The sequence below is a fragment of the Chiloscyllium plagiosum genome, unplaced genomic scaffold, assembly GCF_037043375.1.
Source record: "Chiloscyllium plagiosum isolate Xiang-an unplaced genomic scaffold, Cpla_swu_hap1 HiC_scaffold_32, whole genome shotgun sequence".
Taxonomy (NCBI): Eukaryota; Metazoa; Chordata; class Chondrichthyes; order Orectolobiformes; family Hemiscylliidae; genus Chiloscyllium; species Chiloscyllium plagiosum.
In genome coordinates, this window is record NW_028270170.1 from 48,935,970 (window position 1) to 48,950,372 (window position 14,403).

General features: G+C 41.6%; 1 protein-coding gene across 1 annotated transcript in view; it reads right to left on the reverse strand.

Annotated features, from left to right (window-relative positions):
* map3k3 (mitogen-activated protein kinase kinase kinase 3) overlaps positions 1 to 14,403 on the reverse strand; it is a 158,650-nt gene that overhangs the window by 39,946 nt on the left and 104,301 nt on the right. The window contains exons 12-14 of the mRNA XM_043675368.2: positions 13,419 to 13,607; positions 2,923 to 3,071; positions 230 to 361 (exon numbers count right to left, since the gene is read on the reverse strand). Of these exons, the coding sequence (XP_043531303.1) occupies positions 230 to 361; positions 2,923 to 3,071; positions 13,419 to 13,607 (470 nt within the window). The remainder of the gene's footprint in view (positions 1 to 229; positions 362 to 2,922; positions 3,072 to 13,418; positions 13,608 to 14,403) is intronic.

Here is a 14,403-nt window from a genome sequence, read left to right on the forward strand (position 1 = left end):
CACCTCAGCCTTGACAGGCCTCTTGGCTCTGCCAGCCCATGTAAGAAAAGCAATAATTCGTCCCGTAATAAACCTCGGAGTAATGGTTGCCAATACAGGCCATCTGAAACAAAGTGCCTCATGCTCCCACAAACAACAGAACTTGGAATGAAGAGTACATTTTACAGAAAACGTTGTATGCCACAATTTCAAATAATCACCCATGTTTTCCTGGCTTTTCTCTACTCACCCCAGGCATATACTCCATGAAAATTGAAAGAGTTTTCTCTGCTTTCTCACGGAGACAGCCATAGTATTGCACTATTCGCTCGTGCTGTAGGTTCTTCAGTAACTGAATCTCACACTCCAACGCGCTTACTTCCTAACAAGATCAAAACAGAAATCCTGTCAACGTTGCTTGTGACTCTATGCCAGACCTTTCCTTATGCTGGCAATTGACTTTCATAAAGTATATTGATTGCAGATGTGTGAAACACATCCATACAGACAGTGGACAAACATCCATTAGTACCGTCATAATGGACTGGACATTTCATGTTTTAAACAAAACATTTTGCCTCTAAATTTAGGATGAAGGGGACGAGTAACATGCAGAAATGGTGTACAGCAAATATTGAGCTCAAATGCAATTCTGTCTGCGCTCAAACAACACCACATATATTATTATTTCATTTTAATAATGTAGTCTGGAGTAATGCCAGACTGCAGGGAAAACTGAATAGCATTTTTAGTGTTATTGAAGGCTCTTAAAAAAAAAATCAGATTTACATTTTAGTACTCTTGTGGTAAATTGTTAAACTTCAACATAAACATGTTTGCCTGTTATTTTTATCTGTATAGACCATCATTGTGTAAAATAATTGTAATAGTCTCCGTGCTAGAACAATCCAAAAATAACATTGAAATGTCTCTCCCGCACTGTGCTGAGTTAGCTGATCTCAACTAAGGAAAGGACAAATACCGTAATGTGGGTATGGGAAAAATTACAGCCAAAACTCTCACTTCTTGAGGGTCATTTTGATTGTTGGTAATAGTGGAACACAATGACATTGATTCATACACTCATTATACATCTCTCCTGACTTCATTTTAATTAACATCAATGGCAATGAGAATTAGGAAAAACGTACATTGTGTGAAAGAGAGCAAATCGATGATCATTCCGTTTAATTTGTTTTGGTGGTGCACAGATGAACTATTTAAGTGTCCAATGTCTCTAAACATTTTTGCAGGAGCTTAAAACTGTCAGGACTTGGGATCGCATCACAACCATGTCTGACATTTACTCTGGAAAGACAACATTGGGGGATTCTGATTTTGCGTTAGTGTAAAGTGGGTCCTGTTGATTCCAAAGATTCCTGGAAAGCAGGACCACTATGTAGCACCGTGTTATTTTACTCAATAAAATAAATTTTATTTTAAATCACCTGATGGAGGAGCGTTGCTCCGAAAGCTAGTGTGCTTCCAATTAAACCTGTTGGACTATAGCCTGGTGTTGTGTGATTTTTAACATTCTAAAAGAGGAAAGACTTAATCTAAATTTGTTTAATATATTTCAGCCGCATAACACTAAACTTTTGCTATAAATTCTGTGCCTTACGGTCCTGCTCCACAACTACCTGAAGAAGCATCAGCGCTTTGAAAGCTTGTATGTACACATAAACTGGTTGGACTATAATCTGGTGTTGTGTCAGTTTTAACTTTGTCCATCCCAGTCCAACATCGGCTCCCCCAACTCATGATCACCCAAAATGGCTGCAATGCAATTCTACGTCAAATAATCTGCTGATAACTCTGCTATCCTGGGGATGGGCTTTTGCAAGATGACTCCACTATGAGTCTCTTTAGAAGAAAAGCAAAACATCATCCTCCAACACAATCAATTGAACGATTTGTATAAGTAGTTCTTATTGCTATAATGTCCACCAATGCTTTGCCTATTTACTGTGTATTTTCCCTCAGCCCCTCTTTATCATGACACAGGAAGTATCGAATACATTTTCTCAGTTTTAAAAGGAAACAGCCCTCAGAGAGATAAAGTAACCATCCTGGAACACATAAATCACAATCATATAACAATGAAGAAACTAAATTCTAATGGGACTAAAATGTTAACTTCAAGTGTCACCCTTGTCCAAGAAATAAGCAGAAAAATCACTTTTATTACTTAATGTCTGACTCATTTGTAGTTTCTTAGTTCATTCAACATAACCTTCTGTTCACCTACATCGAGTGCTTGATTTGCAAAGCCTGAACACTGGATGTGGGATTGTTAATGAAAATGGCCAACATGTTCAATCTCAAAGGCATGACTAACTTAATGTCAAACTCTCCAGCACACAGCTGAATAATGAATGATTGCTATTTACTTGCATGCGCAGTGCTTTAATTAACAGAAAATAATATGGCCAGTCTTGAGGCAAGACTGTGAGACTACAAACACAGCATCACAGTTGAAGCTGAGGTGGAAGGGAGGAAAATTCACAGCAACAACAATTATGACAGCAGTGCTGACACGGAGATAAGAAAGGTTCCTCCAGAGAGAGAGGTTAGAGCCTGGGCTAAAAGCTCAGAGACCTTTCTCGCCTATGGGTGGCTTGCTTGGATGAATGGGGAGTTGAGATAGGGTTAGGGTTACGACCCAAATCCCAACCTCTTGTGCAACCATCAAACACACACGTTTCTAGACAGACTGGAATCAGGACTGTTGCTCTGGCTCATTTGCTCATCACTACTTCAAGAATGGAAAGGATGGCCAATTCCAGCACTCCTAATTGTATCTGGATTGAAATCATCCAGTTTGGCACAGATGGAGATCAAGCCCACAGTCTTTGAGGTATGACACCCAGCTGAGTTATACAACACCAGCTTAACTAATACATTTTGCTATCAGACAACTGGACTGGAGGTCACAGGACTCACCTTGCTAGTCTCAAGGCTATCAGGGTCAAACTGAACTTGTTTTGCAGCAAGTTCGCGTCCTGTGTCTACATCGTAACAGAGGTAGACACGTCCGAAAGCCCCTTGTCCCAGCAGCTTTCCTCTCCTCCAGTTGGTAGGTGCACTTGGTGCTGTAATATTAACCGAAAGATTGAACTAATTCAATTTTGCTTTCAAAATTAAAATCAATTGTAGTTGGTAATTAGAGACACACACAATGCTATCCAGAAGTGGAGCAAAAATTGCCGACGCAAACCACTACACACATAATGAATTGCGACAGTGTGGAAAAGCAAGACATCTCCAGGAAGTGATTTCTGTGTTGCATGTGCAAAATAAACTATCAGCAATGGGATCTGATGTCATTTAAAGAACAGGCCTTGGTGCAGTTTTGTCTGCTTACCAAGTTTAAGCTCAGATAATTGATTTAAGCAAAACCATAGTAACTACGCATCCACAGCACTGCTGCCCAAGCAAACCCTCTATGCTAATTGGGCCTTAATTCCCAGGAGGAGCTGAGTGGTGGTAAATAATTGGAGGTATTTGCCTAATTGGAATGATGCAGGTTCTTAGGATCATTTTGCTACATAAAATTAATCTTTGAAAAATAATCAGTTGTGTCAAGAGACTGGAAAGACTTTTATGATTAGCATTTGGATAACAATTTGCTAGCAATGCAAATATCCTGTTCTCTACGTGTTAGTCACAGAGTTGTTTCCATCTTCAATACATTTGCACCAATAGAGACCACATGGTGGCATGGTAGATTTCAGGCTGTGTGTGTATGTGTATGGTGGGGGTTACTCAGTGATGCAGAACTCAGGCATACCAAGTGCAAAACCAAACACCTAGCAGTATATAATGTACAAAAGACTGGTTGAGTGAAACAAAGGCCCTCCCCATAAACTCAGGTACAGCCTGGGTTAGAACCCCGCAACAGCTGATATCAAAGTTATCTTTACAACCCTATCTAGATGGTGATGTCAAGCATGACGTATTTTGGGAATAAAGAAACTTTTATCAAATATCAACACAGAATTGAGTTTCTGGAGTTAGTTATTTCACAGCTTAGTTTGGACTAATATGCTGCGTTTACCTAATCCATATTGGTTATTATTTGAGATGTCTCACTGAGAGCCTGGATTTCTCAAATCTCTTAAAGCTCATCTCATTATAAGTTGAAATGTTTGCTTCCCACTCCAAAATAGTGACTGGAGTTGAAGTTTATTAAAGATTAGTTTATGGTTGGCCATGGAACAGCACTGCCTGTGCATTGTCTCTCCACCCCTGTTCACTTGAAACTGATTGTATTCTCCTGAATGCGATATTTTAGGTCTTCAGAGCAGCAAGTTCACACTGTGAACTTGGGAAACTTCTAAGTGCCGACATTGCTTACATATAATCTAAACTCTGCACTCAAATGCAAAACATCCAAAATACGGTCTGCGCCTGCAAAACCTTCAGTCACTTGTACTTCAGAAGCCTCTTTTGCCATTCAATGAGACAGCCCAACTCCATCTACTTTTGTCCAATATCCCTTAATACTGTTGGCTAGCAAATCCCCATCCATCTCAAATTTAAAATTAACTAACGTAATACCAGTTGTTGTAGGGAGCAAAGGGTCTTGAACCTCTGCTACCCGTTACAGAGAAACATTTCTTAATTTCATTTCTGAAAGATCTGATTAATTTTCATACCTTCCCGACATTTGCCAGTCAGTAGATACAGTTTCTCTTTTTCAACTCAATCTATTTCTCTAACATTACAAAAATATAAACTGAATCCCAGGGAAGAGTACTTCAGTTTGAGTCTCCCTTGGCCTTTCTCTGTGGATGGAAGTCATAGGAAGGCAGCATTCGTCAGTTGTGGGCCCACTGGTGGCTCGCCAGGCCTGTGACTGGCAGATTCTTATCGTGGGTATAAGTGTAAGTATAGTTGCTGCTGAGGACAATGGGATCCATCCTTAACTTTTTTTTTGTCTTTCATGCCAGTTCTTTGTTCAGTTACAAAATGCCTGTAACACTTGATATAGCATCTGCAAGTATTATGACCTGTGGCCTGTGCTTCCCACTGGTGACAGCTGATGTGGCACAGAGGGGATTTCTTTAGCAAGTCTTTGAAGCATTTGAGTGGGGACCTCCTGTTCTGTTTACCAGTAGTCAGCTCTCCATGCAACACCTTAGTCAGGTGACTGTCATCTATCTGGGGTTAGCTTTGCAGCAGGACGGTCTAGGGAAGTAAACACGTGGCTAAGGGATTGGTGTGGGAAAGAGGGATTCCACTTCATGGGGCATTGGCATCAGTTTTGGAACCGGGGAGATCTGTACCGTTGGCACAGTCTCCACCTGAACCGATCAGGTACCAATGTTCTAGCGAAGAGGATAAATAGGCTGGTCAGTAGGACTTTAAACTTCTGAGTTGGGGGGAAGGGAAAGTGAAAGCGACAGGGAGTATGGAGTTAAATGGAAAGATAAGCGGCAGGATAGCATATGTGCTGGCAGATTTAAACTTGAGACAGACTGGGAATGCAGCAAAAAGGAAGGATAACTTAGGACATCTTATGACTTCCAATTTCTCTAATGATAAGAAAGTTAGCATTAAGGCACTTTACCTGAATGCTCGTAGCATTCGTAACAAAGCAGACGATCTAATGGCACAGATCATCGTGAATGATTATGATGTGGTAGGCATCACAGAGACATGGTTACAGGGGGGTCAGGACTGGCAGTTAAACATCCAAGGGTTTTCAACTTATCGAAAACACAGGGAGGTGGGCAGAGAGGGCGGGGTTGCCTTGTTAGTTAAGAACAAAATGAAATCTATGGCACTGAATGACATAGCGTCGGATACGTGGAGTCTGTGTGGGTGGAATTGAGGAACCACAAAGGCAAAAAAACCATAATGGGAGTTATGTACAGACCTCCTAACAGTGGTCAGGACCAGGGGCACAACATGTACCGGGAAATAGAGAAGGCATGTTAGAAAGGCAAGGTCACGGTGATCATGGGAGATTTCAATATCCAGGTGGACTGGGTAAATAATGTTGCCAATGGATCAAAAGAAAGGGAATTCATGGAATGCTTACAGGATGGCTTTTTGGAACAGTTTGTCATGGAGCCCACAAGGGAGCAGGCTATTCTGGACCGAGTGCTATGTAATGAACCAGACTTTATAAAAAATCTTAAAGTAAGGGAACACTTAGGAAGCAGCGATCATAATATGGTAGAGTTCAGTCTGCAGTTTGAAAGAGAGAAGGCAAAATCGGATGTAATGGTGTTACAGTTAAATAAAGGTAATTATGAGGGCATGGGAGAGGAACTGACGAAAATCGACTGGAAGCAGAGCCTAGCAGGGAAGACAATAGAGCAAAAATGGCAGGAGTTTGTGGGTAAAATTGAGGACACTGTACAGCGGTTCATCCCCAAGAAGAGAAAGATTATCCTGGAAGGGATTAGACAGCCATGGCTGACAAAGGAAGTCAGGAAATCTATCAAAGAAAAAGAGAGATCCTATAAAGTGGCCAAGAGCACAGGGAAATCAGAAGATTGGGAAGGCTACAAAAACAAACAGAGGATAACAAAGAGAGAGATAAGGAAGGAGAGGATCAAATATGAAGGTAGGCGAGCCAGTAATATTAGAAATGATAGTAAAAGTTTCTTTTAATACATAAGAAACAAACGACAGGCAAGAGTAGACACTGGGCCACTTCAAACTGATGCTGGAAGCCTAGTGATGGGAGATAAGGAAATAGCAGGAGAACTTAATAGGTACTTTGCATCAGTCTTCACAGTGGAAGACATGAGTAATATCCCAACAATTAAAGGGAGTCAGGGGGCTGAGTTGAGTATGGTTGCCATTACAAAAGAGTAAGTGCTAGAAAAGCTAAAAGGTCTTAAAATTGATAAATCTCCTGGCCCCGATGGGCTACATCCTAGAGTTCTGAGGGAGGTGGCTGAGGAAATAGCCGAGGCGTTGGTTGAGATCTTTCAAAAGTCACTGGAGTCAGGGAAAGTCCCGGATGATTGGAAGATCGCTATTGTAACCCCCTTGTTCAAGAAAGGATCAAGGCAAAAGATGGAAAATTATAGGCCAATTAGTCTAACCTCGGTTGTTGGTAAAATTCTAGAATCCATCATTAAGGATGAGGTTTCTAAATTCTTGGAAGAGCAGGATCGGATTAGAACAAGTCAACATGGATTTAGTAAGGGGAGGTCGTGCCTGACAAACCTATTGGAGTTCTTTGAAGAGGTGACAAGTAGGTTAGACCAGGGAAACCCAGTGGATGTTATCTACCTAGACTTCCAAAAGGCCTTTGATAAGGTGCCACATGGGAGGCTGCTGAGCAAGGCGAGGGCCCATGGTGTTCGAGGTGAGCTACTGATATGGATTGAGGATTGGCTGTCTGACAGAGGCCGAGAGTTGGGAATAAAAGGTTCTTTTATGGCAGCCGGTGACAAGCGGTGTCCCGCAGGGTTCAGTGTTGGGGCCGCAGCTGTTCACATTATATATTAATGATCTGGATGAAGGGACTGGGGGCATTCTAGCAAAGTTTGCCGATGATACAAAGTTAGGTGGACAGGCAGGTAGTACTGAGGAAGTGGGGAGTACTGTGTCCAGTTTTGGTCCCCACACCTCAGGAAGGACATACTGGCACTGGAACGTGTCCAGCAGAGATTCATACAGATGATCCCTGGAATGGTAGATCTAACATATGAGGAACAGCTGAGGATCCTGGGATTGTATTCATTGGAGTTTAGAAGATTAAGGGGAGATCTAATAGAAACTTACAAGATAATACATGGCTTGGAGAGGGTGGACGCTAGGAAATTGTTTCCGTTAGGTGAGGAGACTAGGACCCGTGGACACAGCCTTAGAATTAGAGGGAGTAAATTCAGAACAGAAATACGGAGACATTTCTTCAGCCAGAGAGTGGTGGGCCTGTGGAATTCATTGCCACGGAGTGCAGTGGAGGCTGGGACGCTAAATGTCTTCAAGGCAGAAATTGATAAATTCTTGATGTCACAAGGAATTAAGGGCTACGAGGAGAACGCGGGTAAGTGGAGTTGAAATGCCCATCAGCCATGATTGAATGGCGGAGTGGACTCGATGGGCCGAATGGCCTTACTTCCTCTCCTATGTCTTATGGTCTTATAGATGTTGCTGATGTTGTCTGTTTCCAGGACTTCAATGTTTATGATATTGTTCTGCCAAAAGATGCTGTTGTACATTGCAAGTATGACTGACTGTGGCTAAGAGAACATACCAAAGTTCATTGACGAGCTTTTCCTGTGTCTTTGTGTAAGCCTGAAGATGCTTGAGGCTGAAAAGACCTCCCACCAGACTATAGTTTATGTAAACCCTCTGCTCAAGATCTTACAAAGTTTCCTTCAGCAACATCCTGAAGATGATGGTGAATACATTTCTGCTTCATTCACCTGGAGATTTGGAAGATGCTGCTGTAAATTTGTTTGTGCTGAGTTTAAGTAATAAAAGCAAAATACTTCGGGCTCTGGAGATCTGAAAAAGAAAGTGCTGTGAGAGCCAGGGAGATTTTTTTCTAATGTCCTGATTATGTAATCTCTCCCTATCATTTTGATCTTGGATTCCAAGAAACATTCTGATAAATCTACACTGGACTTCCTACACAGTCAACAGAATTTTCTTACTGTAGTGCTCAGACATATTCTAGATGTGGTCCAACTAGAAAGCATCACTCCCCTACAGGATTAAAGTCATCTGGATTTAATGACTAGCATTATATTCACAATCTGAATGTTTCTGCAGCTGTTAATGATGTTTGGTTGACATATGTACTGAGGCTACCAAGCATCTTTAAGCAAATGTAATTTGCAATTCACTTTGTCCATTGGAAAGTACCACGATTGATTGTTTACAGAATAAATTAGATGATCTTGCACTTGCTCAGATTGAAATAAGTAAAACTGTAGCAAATGGATTCCATTTAGCTTACTAAATTATGTTCATACTTTTAGGTTTCCATCTACATTGCTTAAATTGTCATAAATGTGGACATGTGGTTTTTGCCTTATTAATCAACCATTAATAAAACGGGGAATAATTGAGGCTCTAAAATAACTACTGTGGGATACCACTAACTATGTCCTGCCAATTAGAGCACCGATTTTATTATCCCTACTCACTGTTATCTGTCACTCAGATAATTCCTTCACCATAGTATTTGCTTGTTTTAAAAATAGCTTTCATCACTGATACATCAAAAGTGACAAGTTCCCAATTTCTCTCATTAGTTCTATTCCTGCCACAGAGAAGGCTAAGGATAGCAGATGTTCTAAACAACATCTTCTGCAAACTATCCTCCAAGCAATGTAGCACCATGACTTGAAACCTATATTGCTGTTCGTTTATGGTTGTGGTGTCAAACTCCTGGAGCTCTCTTCCCAATAGACTGTGCAGCAGCTCAAGGTGAGAGCTCATTATCACCTTCTCAAGTGGAATTATGGAGACACAAAAATGCTGGCCTAGTCAGTGATACCCAAATGATTGAAGAAATTTTGAAAGCTTATTTAAAAGCAGATAGGATCAAGGAAAACCCTTAGGCCTTCTATAGGTACATCAGGAATAAAAGAGTGACTAGATTTAGATTAGGGCCAATCAAAGATAGGAGTGGAAAGTTATGTGTGGAATCGGAGGACATAGGGGAAGTGCTTAATGAATACTTTTCATCAGTATTCACATTGGAAAAGGACAATATTAGTGAGAATACAGAGATACAGGCTACAAGTTTAGATGGGATTGAGGCTGACAAAGAGGAGGTTTTAGCAATTTTGGAAGATCTGAAAACAGATAAGTCCCTGGGCCAGATGGGATTTACCCTCGGATTCTCTGGGAAGCCAGGGAGGAGATTGGAGAGTCTTTGGCTGCCATCTTTAAGCCATCATTATTGACAGGAGTAGTGCCAGAAGTCTGGAGCATAGCAATCGTTGCTCCCTTGTTTAAGGAGGGGAGTCGGGACAACCCTGGTAATTATAGGCCAGTGAGCCTCACTTCGGTTGAGGGTAAGGCGTTGGAAAATATTATAAGAGATAGGATTTATAATCGCCTAGAAAGGAATAATTTGATTAGGGATAGTCAACATGGTTTTGTGAAGGTTAGGTCATGCCTCACTAACCTTATTGAGTTCTTCGAGAAGGTGACCAAACAGGTGGATGAGGGGAAAGCGGTTGATGTGATGTATATGTAAGGTGTTTGATAAAGTTCCACACGGTAGGCTATTGCACAAAATAGAGAGTTTTGGGATTGAAGGTAATTCATCGGTTTGGATCAGTAATTGGCTTGCTGAAAGAAGACACAGGGTGGTGGTTGATGAGAAATGTTCATCCTGGACTTCAGTTACCAGTGGTGTGCCACAAGGATCTGTTTTGGGGCCACTGCTGTTTGTCATTTTTATAAATGATCTGGATATGGGCGTAGAAGGATGGGTTAGTAAATTTACGGATGACACTAAGATAGGCAGAATTGTAGGTAGTGCCAAAGGATGTTGTGGGTTACACGGGGACATAGATAATATGCAGAGCTGGGCGGGGAAGTTGCAAATGAAGTTTAATGTGGAAAGGTGTGAGGTAGTTCACTTCGGAAGAAGTAACAGGAATGCAGACTACTGGGCTAATGGTAAAATTCTTGGCAGTGTAAATGAACAAAGAGATCTCGGTATCCTGATGCATAAATCCCTGATAGTTGCCACCCAAGTTGATAGCGTTGTTAAGGCGACATATAGTATGTTGGCGTTTATTGGTCGGGGGGGATTGAGTTTCGGAGCCACCAGGTCATGCTTCAGCTGTACAAGACAATGGTGCGGCCACACCTGGAGTATTGCGTACAGTTCTGGTCACCACATTATACAAAGGATGTGAAAGGTTTGGAAAGGGTTGAGAGGAGATTTACTAGGATGTTGCCTGGTATGGAGGGAAAGTCTTACGAGGAAAGGCTGAGGGACTTGAGGCTGTTTTTGTTGGAGAGAAAAGGGTTGAGAAGTGACCTAATCAAGACGTATAAGATAATCAGAGGGTTAGATAGGTGGACAGTGAGAGCCTTGTTCCTCAGATGGTGAAGGCTAATATGAGGGGGCATAGCTTTAAATTGAGGGGTGATAGACATAGGACAGATATCAGGGGTAGTTTCTTCACTCGGAGAGTAGTAGAGGCGTGGAATGGCCTGCCTGCAACAGTAGTAGATTCGCCGATGTTAAGGGTTTTAAATGATCATTGGACATACATATGGATAATAATGAAACGGTGCAGTTCAGATGGGCATCAGATTATTTTCACAGGTCGGCGCAACATCGAGGGCCGATGGGTGTGTACTGCGCTGAAATGTTTTATGTTCTATAAATCTCTCTATTAATTCACTTATTGCATAATTATGATGCTCAATCATTCCACAGGCAATATTTTGCAGTTCACAATATTTAATTTGATGATGCTACTAAATTAAATACTTCACTAAATCTTTTGTTTTGCTTTTTGGTTGCATTGAGGGAAATATTAAACTATATATAAACTATGTACAGGCACATTCCTCTACGTGCTCCGGTTTCCTCCCATAATACAAAGATGTGCAGGTTAGGTACATGCTAAATTGCCCAGAGCGTTCAGGGATGTGAAGGGTAGGTACATCAGGTGTAAGTTTAGGGGAATGGGTCTGGGTGGGTTACTCTTCGGAAGGTCAGTGTGGACTTGTTGGGCCGAAGGGCATGTTGCCACACTGTAGGAATTCTATTTTTAAAATAGGGTGATTTAGAAGTAATTCTAATGGGTCAATGTGAGCGGAGGACAAATAACAGCTAGGGATGGCTGACTAAATGGAGTGGAGGTATGGACACTCATTAGGATTCACACGTACAAGGTAGAAGGTTAAGTAGCTAACACTTCCAATAAAAAAAGCAAGACTTGATATTTTATAGGCAGAATCTTATAAGGCAAAAGCAAAGAGAGAATCGATGATTGAGAAAGTTATTAGAAATCAGTTTAATTTTAGGCTACCCACTGTCGGAAGGCTATTGCGGCTATGAACAGGAGTCACCATGGTATTAAGGATAAGGAGTCTTTGGCTATGAGGAGATACTACAGAAAACTGAGGCTCTTCTAAATCAGAAGAGAGGACATTAGCAGGAGAGGATGCAGAGGAGATTCATCAGGATGTTGCCTGGACTGAAGTATTGCGGCTATGAAGAGAGACACAATGCAGACTTGGATTGTTTTCCTTTGAGCAGGAGGAGGAGGAGGAAGAGACCTGATTGAGGAGTATAAACTTACTAAGAGCATTGATAGGGGGAATAGGAATAAGTATTTGCTTTTCGGCTCGGACTTCATTATCAGGAGCAAAGACTTAAGCTAAAAGGCAGGAGGTTTAGAGGAGTTAAGAAGAATTTTTTTCTTTCATTCAGATGATGTGTGTGTGTGTGTGTGTGTGTGTGTGTGTGTGTGTGTGTGTGTGTGTGTGTGTGGAGGGGGGGGGCGCGGTGTGGTGGTGGTGGTGGTGGTGGTATATGGAACTCACTTTCGAAAAGGGTGGTAGTGGCATGAATCATTAGAACATTCAAAACGTTTTCAGACAAACGCTTGAAATGCCATAGCATACAAAGCATTGGACCAAGTGCTGGAAATTGGGATTGGATAGGTGCTTGATCACCACAGTAGACATGGGCCAAAGGGCCTCTTTCTGTGCTGTGATACTCTATGATTCTATAAGAGTGCCCAATATTATCAAGTGCCATAAGATAAGTAAGGGAAATATATTTATAGTAATCAACAACATAGGTTAATCAATAATAAACATGATGTGGAGGTGCTGGTGTTGGACTGGGGTGGACAAAGGTAAAAATCACATAACACCAGGTTATCGTCCAACAGGGTTTATTTGGAAGTACAAGCTTTTGGATGCTGCTCCTTCATCAGATAGTGAATTTAAATTCTATCAGACACAGAAGGAACAGCATCCAAAAGCTTGTACTTCCAAATAAACCTGTTGGACTATAAACTGGTGTTGTGTGATTTTTAATAATAAATATGATGCTCGATATTCAATTATGTTTTCTGCTTGGAGTTATGGGGTCATGGAGTGTTCCTCCTGAAACAGTGGTGGAATTAAAAACATAATAGTTTCAAATAAAACAGTGGATCAAATGATAGGGCAAGTGCATAATTCTTTCAGAGGGCAGGCTGAATAGTTTGTACCACTTTTGTAATATTTGCCGATTCAATTCTGTCTCCAGTTTGTGCTCAGGTCTTTCTGGAAAAAATACTTTGACTTGCTGCAAGTCCACACTTCACAGATCCTGCTGCACCCTTGTGCCACTGCCCTCATGCATCTGTTAGCGCAGTGTGTGGATGCAAGGAAATGCCTAACGAAGATACTGAAACAAACTTGATCACATGCAGTGCTGACAATGCGCTTGCAAAAGGCCCAAAATTACAATAGTAAAATAAAGATCGACCTACATTTAGTGGGAACATTCCTCTCTTGCACGGAGAGTGTATTTTCGATGTCACCACTGCGAATTCTCCCCCTGCTGTCCATGTACTGAGCCAAACCCATGTTCTCCCCATTTGTACTCAGTGACCTGCTGGAAGGGACGAGGGTGAACAGGTTCCCTTGCTGTCGGCGAATCCTTGGGAAGGTTCTCCGTCCTGAAGAACAAAATAAATAACCGTCAAGGAGGCTGAAGTCTTGTACTTAATTTTCTAAAACCAACAACAGGTAAGATTCAAGCTACATGTCAGCTGGAGATGCCTTGCAGTCCTTGGATTGCACATTAGGCTCAAGTATCCCTTACTCCCAGCACTGACTCTTTTCCCTCTTGAAGGGATTTGAATCATTATCATTTCAACATGAGCCAAAGTTCCCAGGACCTCATTCACATTTCAGTGGCAGTTTTGGCAGTCTATTAACCCTAATAAGACGTCACAACCATCCTGAGCCCCACCTCACCTTGCGATTGGGAGCAAGAACTCAAGTCAGCTGTAAGTACCTCAATTTCTGCCTCAGTTGAAATGTGATAACTCGGCAGTGGCCAGTTATCAAAGTTGGCCTGAATGAAACTATGTCACAGGTACTAATAAAGCAAACTGTCTGTTGCTACACCTTCAGATCAACAGAAGTCACACTAGAAGTGTGTTCAACAGCCTTGGAACATGGAGCAAATATGGTGGATTCTAGTTTATCATCATTCTCCAGTAATCCTGTGGTGATAAGTGATTTGATCTCATCTAACTATGGTTAACATTGGCAGCTGCAACTCTGAATGCAAGCACTGGCACATTTATGATTCAAAGATGATTCAGCACGGAAATGATAACTATGGTACAACCCCATACCATGAAGAAAGAAACGGGCTGAGGTTCAATCTTCAGACTGTCCTGAAGTGATTGATCTCAGGCAGACAGGTAGGACATCTGAAAATGCAAATTAGGAAAAGTAGATCAC